The sequence below is a fragment of the Pollachius pollachius genome, assembly GCF_949987615.1.
Source record: "Pollachius pollachius genome assembly, chromosome: 13".
In the NCBI taxonomy this organism is placed as follows: Eukaryota; Metazoa; Chordata; class Actinopteri; order Gadiformes; family Gadidae; genus Pollachius; species Pollachius pollachius.
In genome coordinates, this window is record NC_136946.1 from 10,020,139 (window position 1) to 10,041,833 (window position 21,695).

Below are 21,695 nucleotides of genomic sequence, written 5' to 3' on the forward strand. Positions count from 1 at the left end.
CCCCGGGACCATGTGGGAACCATGGCATGAGGGACAGACCACAGACAACCCCCCCTCCCACCCCTCAGCCTACACACACACACAAACACTCACACACACACACACACACACACACACACACACACACACACACACACACGTACGGACACGCACACATGCACACACGTAGACACACACAAGAAACACACACACACACACACACACACACGCAAGAAACACACACACACACACGTGTGTATACACACACATGTATACACACACATACACACACAAATGTACACAAACACACACACACACACACACACACACATAAACACAAACACACACATGCACGCACACACACACACACACACACACACAACTCGGCATAACTCTGCGATGCGTTACTAATGTCCGAGGCCGAGACACAGTATCCCGCGGCTAAGCTGCACTTAACAGTTGCATTGATTTCAAGACCCTCTGGGGGAGGAGGGGGTTTGGGGCAATGGGATTCACCTCTACATGCTTAAACCCATGGCCCCTCCCTCATCCACCACCGCCCCATTTCCCCCTGTGCAGAGTTTGGTACAGTACACCCGTCTCATCATGAACACACACACACACGGACACACACCCTAAAGCGAGTAAGGGAGTCTCCGGGGATGTTCGAGGGGGCTCAGGACCACCACACCCCCACCAGAGCTTGTTGAGGTTCAAGCAGGGGGGTTTTGCGGGTGGAAAATGGCTGCGGGGGCGGTCATCTGGAAATGACCTGTGGTCAAAATCAATGCATTGGCACTTTGGAGGAGTGCTGCGACAGATTTGGGAATTTCACATTCCCGTTGATTTTCCCCTGGCACCTTTCGGAGAGCAAGGGGAAAAATAAAATACATAACCGCAAGAAGAAGGGTAGAAAATGGGTTCCCTTCGACTTTGTCACAAAGCCAGATGTTAGTCAATATCCATACGGTGGGCCCCCGGAGGCACGTAATGCAACTCTGCTGACGCATCGACGCTCTCCCTTTCTTACTTTGAAGTGACTCCTTCCTTGCACTTGTTTGCAACTTGTGACTCATCCAGCAGCTGTAGCCTACGGTAGCGGATGCCTACTGCAGGATCGCTATTCTTCTGCACCACGCTTCTCTGTGTGCTAATGGGTTCTCTGCGTCTTTAAGACTTGGGGTACAATTAAGAGGTGACAGTTTGATCTCCCACCTAGAAGTTCTATTTCAGCTCAGCCGCGTGATTATGCCCGGGAGGGGGTTGGGCTATTTAAAGAAAGATGGCTATTAACTCATTTTAGAAAACTCTTTAGAAAACTATTTTGCAGCATACATGTAACCCGCTCTCTCTCTCTTTTACTCTCTGTTCACTCTGTTATCTATGTCTCTGTATATATATGTATATTCTTCTGCACCCATACATATATATATATATATAGTGCTCTTGTCTGGCCATTTGCTCGTGTACACTCAGGACGGCACCACACAGAATCACACACACAAACACAGACACAAACACACACGCACGCACACACACACACACATACACACACACACACACGCACGCACACGCACGCACACGCACACACACGCACGCACACACACACACACACACACACACTAATCAAAACTAATCACTAATGCAGGATCACTGATTAACAACATGCAAGTATTTGGAAGTCGTAGGACAGCAGAATTTAAGGAAACACACAAGTACACTGGAACAACGTGTCAACATACACAGACCTGAGCCTATATGTTGAAATGTATGTGTTCCTACAATGCGATATAAGCAAAGTTGTATATTTGTTTTCCCGACCATCTAGTAAAAGCTTTAGAGAAACCTGATCATTTAAGTCAATGTATCAAACTAGTTTGGGATGCCTAAAAATGATCTAGGAAAATGGATTGAGACTATATCGCCATCTGCTGGTATGTAATGATCATTACATAGTCGGCATGGATCATTTTGTTGTAAACTACAGCCACTTCTTGATAATAGTGAGACTTCCTTGTTGGCTAAGTAATTGATCTTGCGCGTGTAACTGTGTTTTATTAAAGTGCCATTGTTTTCATTTATCAGTGGACAATTAAGCTACATAGCGCGTTAATCATTCCCAACACTGTACGTTCGTTACGAGAAAAAAAAAAGCCCGCTTGAGAGATTTACTGACAAAGACTTTGCCCCGCCCACTCAGTGGTCCTTCGCTTTAATTGGCCTTCGTTAGAACATTTGGCAAGTGTATTGGTCGAAAGACGCTGTCAATCAATTGTAGGACGTCCCCTCGGATAACTTCACAACCACAAACGGAGTCTCGACGAGGAAGAGACAGTCGGTACCCCGACTCATGACCTGGTAGAAAGAGGCAAACGGCAACAGGTGAAATGGAAGAACACACGGAGCAAATGCGGCCCCTGCTTAGAAGCGTAAGTACCCGTCCAAGCCCAGGACTTCGTACAAATAGTATACACACTCTTATGCGGTAGTTTAGCATCTTCCTGCCCAACAACCGCTGAGCAGGGGGATGCTGGAGACCCACACTGAGCACCCGGCCACTGCTATTGTTAGCTGGCTCTTTACTTTTAACACGTGGCGAAGCCAATGTTTTCTAGTCCTAAAAGCAAAGTTATGTATCTGTATAACTACAGTCTGTGTCAGCTCCGTCCTTTTTAAAAGGAAAAATGTGCTGTACATACAATACACAGCATTGTATGTCTCGGTCCTGCTAGCTAATGGAGTAGCCGCGAGTCCACCACATAGTCAGTAACGTTCAATAACGTTATCGCCTCCAAAGCCGTCTAGATAACGACTGCATCGTGAGAACCACTGGACGTTTCCTCCACGTTAAACTTAAACCTAAACATGCATGTCAGTATTCATGGTGATAAAGGATGCAGAGTTGGTCTGTTTTTCTCTCCCCGTAAATAAAGGTAACGTTATAGGACCTTTATTTATTTATTTATACTTATATCTTGTCACTGAGGAAAAGTCTGCGTTAGCGGGTCGTTATGTCTTGGGTTAACAGTTGTATTTTTCAGTTAAAATATGGTTTACAAATGCGGTATGAGTATAATAACATCGGCAACTACTAGTGACATTTCCAAGTGAGGACTCGCTGCACATTGGACTGTTAAGCTTGTCCAACGATAGAGAATACAGAGACCAACAGCTTTATTTGAACGTCTTGGGGACCGTGTCAGATGTAAACAGAAAACGTGTTCAACTGCGAGGTATACAATCATTATTTGTTCACCTCTTACTTCACATTATGATCCGATGATTTATGGGGAACTACGAAGGGCAGGGGGAGGGGGTTAAACAAAGAGTGTAACATAACAAATCATCTTCCGTCTGAACCAAGGTAAAATGCCATATTTCTGTTCATTCAAAGTATTGTATACTAGTTGCAAAGTAAGCATTTCAGCTCTCACTCTCTTCAGAGGAGACTATAGAAAAATCACCTGTTGGATGCCCGATCAACTTCCATGGATCAACCTTTGTCCCAAAGAAAGCACTATTGTTCAGCAGTACATTAACAATCCTGATCTTTTGAAATAAGACATTTTCTTGCTGGAAAGGAACATTTTGCAGTTTTAAAAATTGTCAGAACTAAATTATGGTCTTTGTTTTATTTTTTTTGCTTGCCATTTTATTTTTTTCAACCAAAATTATTTTTTGGGCAACACACAGCGTTCAATTACTGTCCTGCTCAACTCTCCTCCGGGTTAAACCAAGAAACTATCATATACCTCATCAACAAAATATATTTTTTGTGTCCATCATATTCTTGTTCTTTGACGACAGACTTGTATGTCTGCTCAATAGAGCCTTTCTCTAGCCCCGGGCAATTTTCACATACTTCATGTGTTCGTTCATTGTTTGTCTGGCATCTGGTTGCTCAACCTCTCTGTTCTTTAATAGGTGACCTCGTAGGCGGAGAAACCACCCTGTATTATTTAAACCTGATCTCTAGTGTCAATATGTTCTGTGCATAATCAATATGCCAATTGTATACACCACGTCTTCCAATGCTTTAGCACAGCTCAGCATAACTGCGGGGCGACCATTTCCTTGCCATAGTACTCATTATATTTGCATTGAATAACGGATTAATATTGATTCTACATTAGATATATACACCAGCTTTGTTACAAATGTAAAATTAGTTCAAGGCAATTTTATGCAAACTCTATTTAATCAGGGTATGCTCTTTGTTTGTCAAATCCTTTTTTTTTTTTTTTTTTAAGGAGAGCATTGCTACATACCAGTCCCAGAACACCCTGAACATTGGGATATTGTGCAAATTCCATAAAGATAGGCCCCAGATGGTGTCGAACCTGCAGAATTACAGCCAGCCCCCCCCCCAACCAACTCACCCTGCCGACCTGGAAAGAGTGTCTGAGATTAAGCTTCAATAACATAACATTTATAAATCTTTGATAGCACATTTTTAAGGCTTCAAGATCTCTTTATAGAAATCTCATGATAATAACACTTGGCTAAGGCAAAAATGCAAGAAACTAGTATTGGCACGTTTTCACCAGTCACATCTCTCCACACTGAGAATTAAAAAAAGAACAGCGAACTCTGTGATTCACAATTTCAATTGCCACTCTTCTCCCAATTACCACCTTTTTTTTGTCTGTCCCTTAAGCTTACATCATTCACACCCTGACCGCTGTTTACTAATGGTACCAACTTGGCTCAACAGTTGGTAGTTTTCCTTTGCCATGGGATTTCACCCTTAGATGCTTGCCAGCCAGAAGAAGCACCGTGCCAGAAAGCTTTTTGTGTCCCGCTGTCAAACAGCACTAATGCCTGAACTAGAGAATCGGTTCAGCGCGTGCAGAGTTGTTGAACCTATTAAAGGTTCATGGCTTGGCTATTAAATGCTTAGTGAATTGGCTACTACTGCCAGTAAAACATGAGTGATTTGTTGGATCCAAGCAGGGCACGATTTGGAATTGGATGCGTTTTCCTGGGCCTGGTGGTATAAAATTGAGAACAAAATTTAGGCGCGTGGGTTACACAGGTGGCTGTACAATACCATGCTGGTCTCCTGTATGTGTGTTTTTCCCAAAGGGAGGGTCTCAGGGCATAATCACGTTAAGGTCTTGATGTGTTAAGTGCATAACAGAGGATTTGAATTGTCCATGGACGACAAGGCCCCTTTGGCTTGGAATAGGTTTTTTGCCATTTACCTAGTGCCATCATCCAAAAATGGTGGAAATGATCAAGACACCCTGTTGATGGACTGAGCCAAGGTTACCCAGCCAACTCAATGTTTGAATCTAGGTGTTTACCTTTTAAACAATGTACAATTCATACAGACATCTGGCTTAATGTGTTGTACACAATGGGAGTCTATTTGTTAATATTCTTGTAATGCGAACCACCCTCTGTGGAATGAAGTGTACTTTCACCAAGTAGGCTAAGGGCCAGCAAAACTGCTCTGTGAACAGAGATCCATGAGCTTATTCTCTTTGGAGGCTATGCATTGCCAAAGAAAAGAAGCAAATACACCACCAAGTAAACAAGTTGTCAAGAAAGTCCAATGTTTTTCTTTCATATATATATATATATATATATATATATATATATATATATATATATATATATATATATATATATATATATATATGAAAAATAAATGCAATGCAATTGCCCTTATTTGTACTTGATGCCAAATAGTGTTCTAGTGGTGGGTTGGGGAGTGTCAAATATTTTCATACAGCTACTCTAATCAGCAGTTGTATGCTCAGATCGGTTTTGTATATCACCACCCCTTAGTGTGACATGTGCGGTAGTAAAATAGATTAGTAATGTTTTCATTTTTTGCTTCAGTTTCCTTGCCTCTTTGGCCTCTTTGTATAAATAGATGTATGTTCATCAGAAGATACATGCATCAGATGTGTTTTAAATGTGGTTAATGCGATAGCAAACCTGATTCATATTCTCAAAGACAAACCTTCCACGTATAAAGGAAAAGTGCTAAACACCAGTTTTAGAATTGGTTTATGGCTCACTGTTATGCCCCTATGTAACATCACTGATAATAACCCTAAGAGGCTAGTTGTTTTCATTGTATGGGCATTATGCATCTTTCTTGGCCAATTACACCTAGAGGTTAGGGCAGCAAATCCTTAACTGTTATATTAGTGTCACTGGTCGGACAGAGAAGGCAAAAGTGTGGGTTCCCTTTTGCTTCAGAGCTTTCCCTGCTAGTATTGGTATTGCATAACACTGGATTAGTAATGTTTATCCAATTAAAGGGCTAACCTTTTGAACCTCGGTCAGGGCCATAAGCCTTGCATGTTGACTGGATGATTGGCTTTGTGAAGTTATATGATATTTGTGTCCAGATTCAACATTTCCATGATCTTTTTACCTGCTGATCTGCATATCATTTTTATTCTACTGCCCATATGTTATGTATGTAAAATGATTATTATTTAACTATCTTAAATGGTCTTGGTCATTCACCTTGCTTACTAGCCTAATCAATATATTAATTTGACAGGTTATACAAACACACATTGCAAACCATGGCATCTTAGAGACTACAAAATTATGCTTTATCTGTTTTCTAGAAAGGTAAAAAGGGGTTAAAATGTTTTTCTTAGGATCCTAATGTCAACTCAAGATTATTTGAGGATTACTGTAATTCTTTGTGGCGCATTCACACAATCCCACAAGTGCATATCCTTTGGAAAGGCTAATCATCTTGCTATCTTGGGCTCCATTTGACTTCCACCTGCGTTGTTTAAATAAAAGCTTAAACCGTCTTTACTCGAGTAATCCAATTATCTCTGATAAATAGGCTTAGACTCTTTTGACATGAAAGTCTCTGGAGTTGCCTTCCTTCACTCTGGACAACAGTCCAAACCACAACTTCTGATCCAGTACAGTCACGCAGATCCCGTGGAGCTGGGATCTTAAGAACCAGCCAAGAGCGTAGTACCTAGTAGTTAGGGGTGTAAGGGTACACGTATTTGTACCGAACCGTCACGGTACAGGCACTTCGGAGCGGTTACAGAGGTGTACCGCGGTACGGAAATGTGGCGTACATAGCGGGCAACGATAGTCGAATAGTTGGAGTCACGTAGAATATCGAATAATGAATTTGACTATCGCTATTTAATACACGGCGCTTCTCAATGCTGTTGAACGCTCCGTTGACTTGCATGGGCCTTCACAACTTCCGGTGGTGAATAGCGTCCTCGGTTGCTAAGCGACGTCAACGTCTTTGGCGGACTATTTCTCTGCTGATCAACACTACGAATGCTGGTAACATAGAAATTGTAAAAAGACACACCGTGTGAAGTTATATTTAGTTCACCGTCATGCAGGCTGTGTTCAGTAAAATAAATAAATAAATAATTAAATAAATAGCGATCCGTTACACCCCTACTAGTAGTGCAATGTCCTGCTGCTACTATCTTTGCTTTTCATTGGAATAACCCCAGGAATGCTTACTCTGTTTATGTTCTTTGCCCTTTTTTATTAAGTTACGGCCCTAAACACATTATATCCATTGATCATCGGAGGGCACAGAATGCAGAATTATCAGTAGTTTTAATGGTGTAGCCTTCATTCAGATATGCATATAGTTTTTTACAACATGGCAATGGTTCAGACAATTTTAGTTTAACAGAAGTTTAACAAGCTTCCTTGCTTAACTTCCTACTAGTCAGGTTTCTAGTCGGTTTTGCTGAATGTCGTTTCAGCCATTAGATGGCACCCCTCTCATTCACATCTTTTTAGAATATGAATCCTCATGCTAGTCAAGGCAGTCATTTATTGCTGGGTTTCTAAGATCTTTAAATACCTAGTAGCGGGCAAATTCCAAGTAGCATTGCTTACAGGGTTAAGTTTGTGCATTCATATAGTCTTGTACTCATGGATGGACACGAAAAGTGATTCCCAAACACATTGTCATGCCTTGTGCTGAAGCAAACAAATATGTATCTCTCCTTTGTTCAGTTAGAGGAGGCGGGTTTTGGGGTATTGTGTGCTCCTCTGCGTAAACAGATTACCTTCCCCTGCTCATATTGTGGATGAGCACAGAGGAGAGTCAGAGCCCTCCGGTGAATTAGAAGGCGATGAAAGCCATCGGTGACCTTGAGCCTGTGTGAAAGTGAATTTACCCCACCTCCCCACACCCGCCACTCCCCCAGCCCAAAACACTGCACTCGGGCCTATTCCCCACTATTTCTATTTGTGACGGTGGGTGTGTTGGTGTGGGAGGGCTATATGTGACCTGAATACCTTGATGGGTGAGCGGTTAATGTGTCCTGTGTTCGAGTGTGCGTGTCGTCTGTGGGTCTTGTGTTTGCACTCCTTGGCGGCGTGAATAAAACATTCATGGCTGCAGTCTTCGGATTGGCTGAGCAGCAAGCGTATGCCTGTCAGGGTGGAGTGTAGCAAGGCTCTCTCTCTCTCCCTTTTTTCTCCCACCCCCCTTTCTCGCTCTATTTCTGAGTATAAACAGATGAGCAGAGCAAGAGGGAGCAGACTGGTGCTGTTGTATCTCTTGGCTCACACACATACAAGTGCACACATTCATTTCAACTTGTGCTCACGCATCCTTTAAATAGAAGAAAAGAACAGAGAGAGAGAAGGGTACTGGATCCTACTGCAGTTGCCGTAGTCTCGCTCATGATTTAACCCAAATGGAGGGACAGAGAGAAGGGGAGCACGTGCTCACGGTGTGTATATCCTGTTTTTATCCTACTGCCATGCTGTGTTTGTTTGTGGACATGCATTCAAACAAGTGTGTGTGTTTGTGTGTGTGTGTGTAAGTGTGTAAAATTGGGTCCGCGTTCTGACTTTGCTGCGGTGATGGCTCATTTAGAGGACACTGGTAGATTTGGAGAGAAGAGAGAGGTAGAGGTGGGAGTTGTGACGGAGCAGACCATAACAACCCACCACAATACACCAACGCCATATGCCTCTCGAAACGGAGTAGCCTGTCTTTTTCTCCTAGAACCACCAGAGGAGGTCCAACTAGGGGCACCTCGACCGAGACACGGATATGGCGGTTCTCAGGGCTAGGGAAGGAGAAATAGAAGAAGGAAGATGGCAAGGGAGCGGGGGATGCCTAAAAAGCAGGTGGAGTGAGAGAAATGACCGGTTCCCAAGACTAAAAGAGAGCTGCTCAGCTGTGTGCCTTATTCTTTACCATCAAATCACTTTCTTTTGTTATCAGGCATGCATGTTGAGGGACTGAAATATACCTCACCATGGAAAGATCGCTGGTATTTTCTGAGATCTTTATGAGCATGCTTTTAACCGTTTTTGTTTGTTCCTTTTTTTTTTACTAGGCTATATCTACCTATTGAGTTTAGTCATGTCAAATACATCAAGAAGTTCAGGTAGTATCAATAAACAATATTCTAGAGAGACTTTACTTTAGATCTTATTGGCAGAAATAATCCATGCTATAGTGCTGTGTCAAACTGTGATTTATCCCCTAATCGTAGTTATGGAGTTACACTTAATACTTACAAGCTTCTGATGAAGACTGCTATGACGTGATCAAAACAAAGATGGCAGCTGGGGAGAAATATCTCTAATATTTTCACAGAGATGGAAAGGATTGGTATTTTTAACTATTTATTTGGGTGTGAATAGGACAATTAGCAACCAGTAATGTATATGGAGGAGATCCTGACCTTGACCGAAAATGAAATGTGTAATAACTAATTAAATGTTAGTTTTAAATCTGTAAATGTGCTTGGTCTGCTTTGTTTTGGCCCAGGATCTTTTAAAAGGATCAATTGTATTTGTGTTTTTCTTTGCAGTGCAGTGATTCGAGTGCATGTCTTATATGGATTACATCTATGGTTTAGCCTTCTGTTTATTTACAGATTCTTGGGAAAGCTAAATCCCTTGGGAAAAATCCACCAAATTGGGCATTTAATTACTTAAACTCCTCCGAATGCAACATGACACAGAGCATTACTGACATGATACTGTTGTTTATGTGGCCCAGCAGCTAGAAGCTTTGCTCAATGCTTTGCCCAATGTTTCTTTTGGGAGACGGATGGACCAGACTGTATTCACTCTCCAGAGGAGCCCTTGGCTTACCGGCTCAACGCACAATATAGAATGGACACAACAAGGAAACAGGCAAACTGTGTAGTTGCATTCTCGAGGGCAGTGTGTCTATCCACACCGGGAGACCTATTAATTATTGAGCTTGGCATTCTCTTGGTTGAATGCACAAAGTAGTGCACCGCTTGTCAAGGAAGCAGCCTTTGGTTTTGTATCATGCAGATCGGCTGTACGTCAGCACTCAATCAGCGCATTCTGGATCAGAAAACCATTATCGGTAAATCATCTGCAATGTCTTTTTGTTGAGGTGTGTAGTCTGTAAATGTTATAAGATGAAATGGACGTGTCACCACTTTCGAAATTCAACCCTTTGCTGACACAATCTAAACGCTAGTGCAGCTTGGAAACTCTGAATATCACCTTCTAATTGGTGGAGGGTGACTCCTTGGCAGTGTGAAGCATCAATGACTTTCACTTGTTTTCCTTTTGCAAGGCTGTCAACAGGCTGAAGAGGTCCCTGATGGGTATGGCAGAGTAAAATGATGGGTACGCCTACCATGTCTGCCAGTGCTGGACTTAAAGCCTAGCCTTCCTCCATCCATCCATCTCCTTATTTTTATATTTTAAGGTCCTAAATGTTTAACTATTAGGGCGGTCAGTGCCTACTCCAATGGACCACTGTTGGATATTCAAGGCAGTTGTCATTTTTAACAACATTTTTCATCATTTGTCTAGAGTTGTACACGGTCGGCAACATAAACAGGGCAAGGTCGAATTGTGATGTTGGTTTATTTCTCATTTTCCAACATGTTGCTCATGGCTCATTTAACCATGTAAATGTCAGGAGACCTAGGGGTTTGGACTTTGCAAGGTCCAAATGGGGGACCACTACAGTCCACCACAGGGAAAGGAAGTCTTAAATCCGTCGAGTGCTTCCGTCTCTGCTCTCCTCACACTTGGGCGGTCGTCATGTTCCCTGGCAGTGCTACTGGGAATCAAACGCACCCTTCACTCACCACATTCCTCGCCTTGCTCGCTGGGCTTGCAGGACGGGCTAGTACGGTCTAAAAGTAATTCACCAAACGTGTGACCCAGTGTGTCTCAAATGTCTTCGCTGAGAATGTTGCATCTCAGTGGATGTATCCACTACACACCTACCGAATATCTTGTCAATGTCAATCTTTTGTCACTCTAGCCTCAGACCTGTAAGGGTATGGTATAGCCGCCCCCCCTTCTAGATTGTGTGGAAGGTAATATGTATGGGACACAGATGCATCACCAATGACGTCAATGTTTGCAACCATCTTTAAAATGAATGTAGAATATTATTTGTATGGTGTTATCACCATGATACCCTTCGTCATCCAATAACTAACGGAGGCATTACCCCATGGGCATTACTAATTCAAATTAAAAGATTAGCTTTATCACCACGATGTTTCACTCTTCCCGAGACCATTCGAAAATGCCTTCTGAAAGACGTTTGACATTAAGCGTTGTTAAGGTGTCAAATTGGAAGCAGGCTAGTAAGGCTGTGAATAACAAATCTCAACACCTTTTTAGAACCCCAAAAACAAGTTTTCTTCTTAAATGTCAGCGTCTTTGTTTAAAAATGGTCATCTTATTACAAAATGTTGATGATGTTGTGTGTAACTATCGAGAAATGCAAATAAAATCGTTGCATACAATATTATAGCGCTGCAAAACCTCAGTACAATACCGTATTATATAGAAAGTGATATTATTTTTTTGGGATGTGATGCAGAATCTTACAAGATTTAAACAGATATCAGGAGTATATAGATTTCCGTACACTCCATCCCTACTGTAGACCCGGATCAACACCATTAGTCATGCCAGGTCAACAACATTACTACCAGCATGACCGGTGATGTCATCTTGTGTGGGCCTGCGACCCCCGCTTGGTTGGCTGCCTCATGGACACTCCTTATTCCCCCAGCCCCCCGCCCTGGCGCAGAGATCCTTTTAGCCCGGCCACAGCTGTGTTCTCTGGGCACAATGGTCAACCGGGGGTGGCCATGGGTGGGCAGCTCACAGGGTTATTTTTGTACAAAGCTCTTTGACAGGTTGCGTCGAGGGCCTGGCGAATGTTTCCAGTAGAGGTGACAAAAAACTTGTGTACACAACTGATGAAACGGAAGGGTTATATCACTTAAAGCAGTCGTAATAATACACGCATGGTTACAATTTGCAATGTGACCCCGTGGTATCTTAAGCTGCTCACCAATCACAATAACAACATTGGTTGGAGATGTATGCTCATGTGACGGCTGGAGAGTTGGAGGAAAGTACCACAGGCTGGCTAAGTTGCATTGTGGTGGAAACATTTAGCAGTGCTGGGGACACGGCACTTCTGGGATTTAAAAGTAATGTTCTGTAATCTTCAGAATACAAGTAGCCAAAACCTACATTTATTATGATTATATTATGACCTTTTTGTTTATGTTAGCATGAAGTATGTCGTCATATTGTGATTCAAAGTTTGGTTTAAATTGGCTAAATTCTTTCTTTTGGTTATTAACCTAGGGACTCAAACAAATAATTTGAGGTAATAAATAGAAGTGTCTTTAGAGGGGTACGAACCGTTATACAAATAAGACACACTAGTGTCATGCAAATGTATGGGAGACGCTTTACACACAGAAACAGACAGACGCGCACGCCCGCACACGCATTATAAGTTCTTGCTTAACATGAATGCAATGATTTACATTTGAATACATGTCCGAACAAGCACATGATTGCCCCTAGCATAACAATGTTGAAAGGGTGTGACTAAAGCAGTGGAGCTATCATTATTATCGTTATATGTGTGGATATCTGTCATTCAGAGAAACAGTGTCCTCTAAACACTGCTGTTTCTTATGATATAATTGGATTTAATTGATGTTATGCTATGGAACTTATTATATCGATATTAATAGTGAGAATATCGATTATTTATTAGCGTTCAGTAGTTTAATATTGAATGCATGTTTTTTTTCAGTATGACTTCGACAACCTGTTGTCTCTCCAACCTGTTTTCTAATGAATACATTAACCGCTGGGCGGCATGTTATGGACCAATACAAATATGTGATGGAGCCTGTTTACAACATCAGTGTAAAGGCTCCTATTTTGGCCCTCCTAAAGGCTTTAGGAGGATGTGGGGGCTGTATTTGTGTCTGCTATATTTATACACCGCAGCACGCTTCCCCCTTCTTCTGGATAGAGTCTCTTGGGGGACCGATGCAGTGTGTGCATGCACACCTTTTGTGGTGGGAGGGCTTAGACGAAGGGGGTTGAGTATGTGATCCCAATCACAATGCACCGGCAGTGTGTCTGCTCAGAGAAGGTGGTTTACATGCCTCAGTGGATGCAGTGGAAGCAAAGTGTCGCCTGATGTCAGCCAGTTATCCTGTAGGCATCTGCGTTATTTTGTCTTAGCAATGACGAGTACAACAAATTATAACACATCTCTGTCATCCATTGCTTTGCCCTTGATCTGATTTGCTATGCAATGCTGTTTTGCGATTGGTTGGAGCAATCGGAGTCATCCATTTAAAATGGATGTTGGTTGAATTATAGAGCATCAGCCTAGGTCTCCGAACACTTGCCGCATACAAACTGCTGTGCAATGATTGACATGAAGGTTTGAACATTTTGAAACACATCTTACTACAGTGTATTGGTTTTATGTGTGCATTCTCTCTCACTGTCTGAAACATAAACACATAACAAAATTCTTACTTATCAGCAGCCATGAACCAAAGCCAGGCTTTGCACATGAACTGTGGTCTGATACCCTTCAAGCTAGATTCTAAGCTGTGGTACAACTGCAGTTTGTGTTGCAGTCCAGCCCCCTGCTCTTGGCCAATCAGCCACCAACAAACGTGGACCACTAATCCAGTCCATTCTGCCAGTGAGCCGGGCGGACCTAATGCCCACATTAGCTTCAAGGTATTCAAACATCCCTACCGGCTTTCCATCTAATATATTCTGCAAGGGAGTTTGGCCTTTGTGATCGAAACAAAACCTAAACTCCTCTGCCTTTAACCCTTTCAGACTGGCCACAGTACAACAAACAACATAACAATGTACTAATCACTCAAGTAATTTTCAAGTAGTTTTAAGGAGATTAATGGCTAACCTTATTAAATCAAAAATGCTGATCATCTATCTCGCTTTGCCCTTGTCAATGGGTAATGTATTTGGGTCTATGTTCTCTGCCAGTTAATGTTGAGTGTAAAGAATTAACCATTTGCCTCCATAGAGAAAAATCTATTATTATTGGGGTAGTGAACCCAAAATTGTATTCGTTTGTTTTGAACATGGTAATAAGTCTTATAGGATCTTCAACCAAGGATCTTCATCGTTCTCAAATAAGGCTGGCATTTAAAGAAAACGGTTGTCTATGTCTACTCTGCCTCAACCTCAAGTCACATTCTATTGGTGACGGGGGATAATATTTATGGCCGCCTCCGAGAAAGGGCTAGGCTTCTCAGACACTGATGGTATAACGCCAAGATGTGTGGCTCATTTCAGGCACAACATCGTTCAAACAAAACGATGGTACCAGGTAAAAAAATGTATCAATAAGTTGGCTTCAAAACCGCAAAGAATTCAGTCTTTTTCCCATGTTAGGCCGTGCGCCATCCTCATTAGTTCTAACTGGTCTGTCATCCGTGGACTCTAGTGAAGTTCCCCATCGTATTTGATTCTGGTCAAAGGGTGACAGTAATTGCAGACACCATCTCCTTGGGAAGTGTTGTTGTGTCACTATGAGGTCATGGAGTGACGACGGGGGAAGTGGCTGTAGGGGAGGTTGCAGGGCTGTCAACATTGAATCTCTTTTTCTGCATTTCAGGGATGATTGTGATACAAACACACAAAGTGCCTTTCATATCTCCAGGATTCCTTTTGATTATGACAGACTTAAGCTCCCCTATAATTGGTTCTTGGGTATGTTGCCATGGTAACGTTATCAAGCTCTTCATTTCCGGCGAGGTCATTTATGATCCTTTTTTTATTAACTGTTCTTAGCAGGACGTTGACATTGGTAAGAAAAGTTCCCCGTGTCCCATAATAACGAATAGGCTTTAACCACTTCTTTCATTTGTGACAAGTAGAAAAACAGTTGCCCGTTATAAAAGCACCAAATTGTTTTCAAGAGATGCAGTTCTTAAGAAAGAATAGCTGTCCAGTTAAGTTTAATCTTGGGCCTTATCTTTTAACTTGTCCTAAAGTACATGAATTCCTCTTTTCAAATGATATTGTGGATTTAGCTTGAAAGGGATGCACAAAAATGGTATTCTCTGAGAAGATAATTGATTAAAGTTGCAACTTGGACATACTACATTTAGTCAATTCTGATCGATAGTGGTTTCAATAATGTTATCCATAAAATCTCATCCTACAACTGATGTATTCTACAAATGCTAAATGGTGGCCATCCAGTCCATCTTACTTTCACTCTCAACACTCTCAAAATCCCTCCCACACACCCAACCCTGCCAGCCAAGCAATGCTAGTTGGCACCACAAAGACACACAGCCAGTTAGAGTGGACAGAACATTATAACATATAACCTTCAGAGGAGGTCATTGTGAGGGCTGAACTCTTAAGGAAGATCAACCTCATATTGAAGTGCACTCTATTTTCCTCTTGTGTAATTTTTCTGCAGTCACGATGGTGCTCTTGTTTTGTAGTACCTGTGGAGTTTCATAGCCACCGCTCAGAGGCATTGGCCCAGAGATCCTAGTGCCATATGGCACCTAGGGATGTGGCCAAGCTGTTAGGGATGATGAACTGGGAAGCGAAACAGGAAGCGGAGCAGCATGTGATCAGTCGCTTGTCAATAGAAAACGTAGTAGCATATCGAGTTTCTTCTTTACAATGCATCCTTTTCTATGGCTCCACTAGATCTCACAGTCATTGTTAACTTAGTGCATTTTGTCCAGTTTGACCTCCGCATTCTTGGGTTACTCGTCCACTTTTGGCCTCTTTGACGCCGCCCTCCTCCCCCCACTAACCTTCTACCATTGTCTTGACAGGGTCTAGACGAGGAGGCTATCGTGGACCTTGGGAAGACCAGCTCCACCACCAACACCAACTATGAGACTGAAGAGCTGGAAAGTAAGTTCACTCCAGTCTCACAAAGCAGACATTAGATTACGATCTATAACCACTATTCTAAAGTATATCTTAAGTCTCCTTAGACATAGTAGGACCGCTGGAGCCGAGATTAACTCCACTAGGACTAAATTTCCATCACCCTTCCCAAATGTATATTGTGTTTTGCATGTTCCAGGTGACATTGCATGACAAGGCAACATGGTTGGTCCATTAAGGGGCGCGTGTCTGCCTAGCGTCCTAATAACCTATAGCGGGGGTTGTTGCTGCTGCTGGAGCTCTACAAGTACAGAAATAAACCTGCAGTGGGCGTTTGCTCACCTTGTGTGGGTGTCTAAGCAGGCATTGGTGTCACGCTTCAGGCATCCGTGTTATGTCGGTGTGCTGTCACAAGGCTACGTGGCCAAGCTTGCCTCCAGCCCCTTCCCGTCAATATCTAGCAGCACCCACACGGTTAAGGAAGAGATACTGGACAGTAGTGAGGACAGCTCTCTTTGAAAGTAATAAGTGCCTCAATGAGACGTAACCTGTATAAAGATAGGTCAAATAGATAGTAACTGGTATGATTGGACAAGGCTGGACAACCCCAGCGTTTTTAACACCAATATTGAAAAGGTGTTAAATGGATTTTGTGCTCTAGCTTCTTCGTGTGTGAGTGGTGATGGTTAAATCGACCGGGTTCCTCTGTAGATAGTTGAATTGCTGCGAGGTGGATCAGACAGCGGCTGGATTGTTTCCATCCGGTGTGGACCAATCAATCCCCTGTGATCTCACATCCACCGCCTGGGGGGACAGACAGACGAGTGGCGTTCATTCAAGCCTGTCTCTCTCTCTCTCTGTTTGTCTCTCTCGGTATGTGTCTCTCTCCCTCTCGCTCCCTCTTTGAAAGACTGCACCCCCACTTTTTTTAGATTTATATATAATTTTTTTGTGTCAACAAGCCGGTGCCTTTCCTCTTTTTACCCTTTCATCTTGTTTCTCTCTCTTTGTTTGTGTGTGTGTGTGTGTGTGTGTCCCCCCATACTCTCACCTTGTGTTTTCATCCTCTCCCACGGGTCATGCGCATGCATTTTATTTTATGCTCCTCCTGGGGCCTCTCTCAGTCGCCTAGACTATGACTCATCCAGGGAAAGAAAAGAGGAAACGTCTATTGGCAGAGAAAGAAGAATGAGAGCATTTGCATCCCCCAGTGCTCCAATGGGCTGTTTACCAACACCGGTGACGGTGGAAGTGGATCACCTTCTATCATAATGATGATATCCGTCTGTGTTCAGAGCCAGCCTTGATGGTGGTAGGCGATAGTCTACTCTGACGGAGGTGGCGTGGTGCTAAATATGCTTGAGGGAATACCCCAACCTACCTTCCTCATCCACGTCAGGTGGGTTGAGGAGGGCGCAATCAGAAAGTGTTGAAAAATAATTTTCTTTGGAGAACAGGATCAGATCCCTTTTTTCATGGGCGCTATCGGCTTATGTTTCATGTCTCGGACTGATTGTCCAGGGGAAGGCCCGGTTCCTGGCTCCCCGTACCAGCGGGAGATTTGTTACCGTTTCCCTGGAAACCGGCTCTCGCACCCAACACAGTTTTGGTTATGTGACTTCCAACGAACGGGTGTCTCCCCTGTAAGCAGTTGGGAATTTCCTTTCTGACTTGCTGTAGTTATCGCTGTTGCTGTGTCCTACACTGACTGGGGTCAAGTACCTCGATAAGGAATTGTTTAAACGCACTGACCAAATTGGATGTAATCTGAGGGATGTGTACCACAACGTCTTCGCTGACCCGCTCCAGATTGTAACTGCCCTATTGGCAACAACATGCATCTCAAGTTACCTCCAGCCTAATTAAGTGATCGCCAAAGAAAGCATTATAAGAAGTGGATATTGGGCATATGTAGGTTTGAAAGAATAATGTAGCAGGCAATATACGTTAGACGTGGATCATCAAGTGGAAAAAAGTGACTGCTTTTCCATAAGTAGTTCTGGTCGACCTTCCTTCCAACAGTTGGTCATTAGGGCGTATTGCAGCATTAGGCTAATAGGGGTCAGGCTTCCTCAACACAACAATGACTTTGTTGTTTTGTGTAATGGAAATATTAACATGTGTTAAAATGAATGTCGTAGTTAATCCTTTAGAATGTATTGCGTTACATTCTAATGGATTAGAATGTAACCCCCCCCCCACACACACACACATTTTTAGTGGGTGGGTCAAACGCTTGTGGTCAAGGTTGGCCATAAGATGGAACCATACAATGTTTCCCAGAAGATAACCGCCAAGATAACAAGGCTGGTTTTACTTATATCCTCACATCCATATATCTTGTTGTCAACTATGGACTGGTAACAAGAAAAAAGACAATGGACATAAAGTGAACAATTGCCACCGGTGTCCAAAATATTTACCTAACCAACTGTCTCACTACACGCCAAATCTTTAGTTCAGAGACTCGTCTGATCTGCTTGTGAACATGTTCCTCCTGTATCGCCATACAACCTCCACAAAGGCAGCCCAAGTGTGTGTTCTTTATTAAATAAGTTCCCCCACACTCGACCAGGTCACAGGGCGGTGTACGTCGGCGTCCACGTCCCCCTGGGTCGAGAGAGGAGAGGCAGGCACCGCCACCGCGGACATCGACACCACCGCAAGAAACGGGACAGGGACGCCGAGGAGGGGAAAGAGGACGGCAGGGAGTCGCCGTCTTATGGTTGGTAACCAGGGGCAACCTATATCAACACACACACAGCAACCCCCCCCCCCCCGAAGTAGCCCTTAGTCTTGACTGTCCGTCACTGTTTAGGTATGTGACTCCCTCTTTATAACACTTGATTTACACACAAACACACACACACACACACACACACACACACACACACACACACACACACACACACACACACACACACACACACACACACACACACACACACACACACACACACACACACACACACACACACACACAGAGAGACACAGTTCCTAGATCCAATATGTGAAGGAACACGCCAGTATTGTCAATTTCAGAGGACAATACTTTTGTTTTTTCAGTGATTACGTGTCCTCCATGTCTATTTATAACTACAATGGCAGTTGGCCTTTCCTGAGTCCTTATATTTTGCCCCATTGCCATGGTTTCTATTCACATTAATAATGGGTAAGCAAGGCACACTCCTGCACTATCTAAGAGAGGCGTTGAGGGGATTTTACATGAAGCTCTGAGGGGCAATAAAGGGCACAGCCAAACAGCCCCAACACTGGTTGAGGTCGTTGACATTTCAGACACGATAAGAGAGCGAGAGGAGCCGACAGACTAATGTGTCACTGTTAATCAACGGCACAAATGTTAAAGGGAAAGGCCAGGGTCTTTTGATTGGTTATTAGCCTGGCGCTAACCTTTTTAATAACGGAGTAGGACAACTAAGTGGTACCAGCCTACAACAGGTTGTCATTTGGGTTGAAAGGCAAACCTTGCATTAATGTTTCCTCCTCCATGACTTCAGAGGTTGATGTTGAGATGCTGACCGCATGCACGCACGCTAAACGCACGCACACACACACCATTTCCTTGAATGATTCCCTTTTCCCCCCCTGCTGGTGCGTGCAGACACCCCGTCCCAGCGGGTACAGTTCATCCTGGGCACGGAGGACGACGACGCGGAACATGTGCCCCACGACCTTTTCACCGAGCTGGACGAGCTGTCCTTCAGGCACGGCAGCCACACGGAGTGGAAGGAGACGGCCAGGTCAGAGAGCACCCAGCTCCTCCTCCCACATATCTTATTGAGGCAATCTTCCACCAGGGGGCCGCCATTCATGATGGTGAAGCACGATTCGGAGTTGGAGTACATAACTGTTGCCCACGAAAAAGTACAAAATATAATCTATATTTCCTCCTTTTTGTAGAAAATATAATCTATATTTCCTCCTTTTTGTAGAAAATATAATCTATATTTTCTCATATCGTGGGTGCAATGTGCTCTCAAAATATCTTTCAATCTGTTTTCCCTGGAAATACATGGGGTCTGACCTATACCCGGAATACATTTAGTCGCATGTGTAAGCTCCTTTGAAACTCGAACGTGAGTTTACTGCTCCAGCAAGTAGGAAGTACCTAATTTACAACTGACCTAGCAACGGAGGGGCTTCCTCGTCCCTGGTGTGTAGTCAGCCAGCCAACTTGAGTTAATGCTTTCTAGAGATCAAGGGATTTCCCGTACTGATCACTGAAAGCTTTGCTAGCTTATTCTTTTCGACATTTGGCCACTACTAAACTCGTAGAACTGTGTTTTGGTTCTAATCACTGGGGGAGTAATATTCATAGCGATAAAGCATTGAAAATTAGAGCATAGTTAAGTCTGCGGTTTTGCCTTTTTGATCACTATCAAAACGTTTTGTTTACCAATCTGGTTGTTTGGTCGGAACTACCCGTGGTGAAATTAACAGATTCAAACAAACATTAGTATGTACAAGGGGGGAACAACACAGTCCTACAGAACCCAGAGCCTTCCAAACGAGACCAAGAACAACAAACAAGCATCCACTACGGCTGCAAATAGACATGATGGCCGGTCCATCTGGTCATAATACTGCAGTGTTAGTAAAGCTGTGACAGTTGTACATGTTCCGACTGGGATAAACGAGAAGTGTGTGTGTGTGTGTGTGTGTGTGTGCATCTCTGCGTATGTGTGTGTTTGTTTGTGGTTGTGCGTCTCTCTCTGCATGTGTGGTTTTGTGTGAGGCAGGTGGCTGAAGTTTGAGGAGGACGTGGAGGACGGTGGGGAGAGGTGGAGCAAGCCCTACGTGGCCACGCTGTCCCTCCACAGCCTGTTCGAGCTGCGGAGCTGCATCCTCAACGGCACCGTCATGCTGGACATGAGGGCCAATGCCATAGAGGACATCGCAGGTACGCACAAAGTACATTCACAATGCTGTCCTCTGTTGGTGGGACATGACATTCATATGTTCAATAAGGTGTTTGGATAAACATGTTTTCTTTTTTAATCAAAGTGTTTAGAAGCAGGGTTTATAATTATTAATGTTGTGCTGGGTTTATGCCTTGTGAGACCATCCATCTATTCACTTGAAACATGCAATGAATATCAGTCAGGCATTAGCTGGGCAGTAATTGATTTCTAAATATAGGCACAGTCAATCAGAGTGACGCTCTTCTCTGTTGCTGATTGAAATTCAAGATGATTATAATCTGAGAAAAGCCTTTGGTGCAAATATCAGTAAATCCTTTGGTGCAAATACCTTCCAAATCGTGTCTGTGGGTCCGTCTCCCCAGACATGCTGATCGACAGCATGGTGGCGTCGGGCCAGCTGAAGGAGGAGCTGCGCTTCAAGGTGCGGGAGGCCATGCTCAAGAGGCACCACCACCAGAACGAACGCAAGCTTAGCAACCGCATCCCGCTGGTGCGATCCATCGCCGACATCGGCAAGAAACACTCCGATCCGCATTTGCTCGACCGAAACGGTGAGAAACCACGCGACTGCACTCCCGTTACCTATTCACCAGAATTGATTTG

The 21,695-nt window shown here is 43.5% G+C and overlaps 1 protein-coding gene across 2 annotated transcripts in view; it reads left to right on the forward strand.

Moving 5' to 3' along the window:
- Positions 1 to 2,309: 2,309 nt before the first annotated feature.
- The window catches only part of LOC307084616 (sodium bicarbonate cotransporter 3-like), a 44,038-nt gene continuing 24,652 nt past the window's right edge, over positions 2,310 to 21,695 (forward strand). For both annotated transcript variants that reach the window (XM_079749064.1, XM_079749065.1), the window contains exons 1-6: positions 2,310 to 2,408; positions 16,092 to 16,173; positions 18,725 to 18,874; positions 19,772 to 19,910; positions 20,910 to 21,070; positions 21,455 to 21,643. In XM_079749064.1, the coding sequence (XP_079605190.1) occupies positions 2,367 to 2,408; positions 16,092 to 16,173; positions 18,725 to 18,874; positions 19,772 to 19,910; positions 20,910 to 21,070; positions 21,455 to 21,643 (763 nt within the window). In that variant the 5' untranslated portion in view covers positions 2,310 to 2,366. The remainder of the gene's footprint in view (positions 2,409 to 16,091; positions 16,174 to 18,724; positions 18,875 to 19,771; positions 19,911 to 20,909; positions 21,071 to 21,454; positions 21,644 to 21,695) is intronic.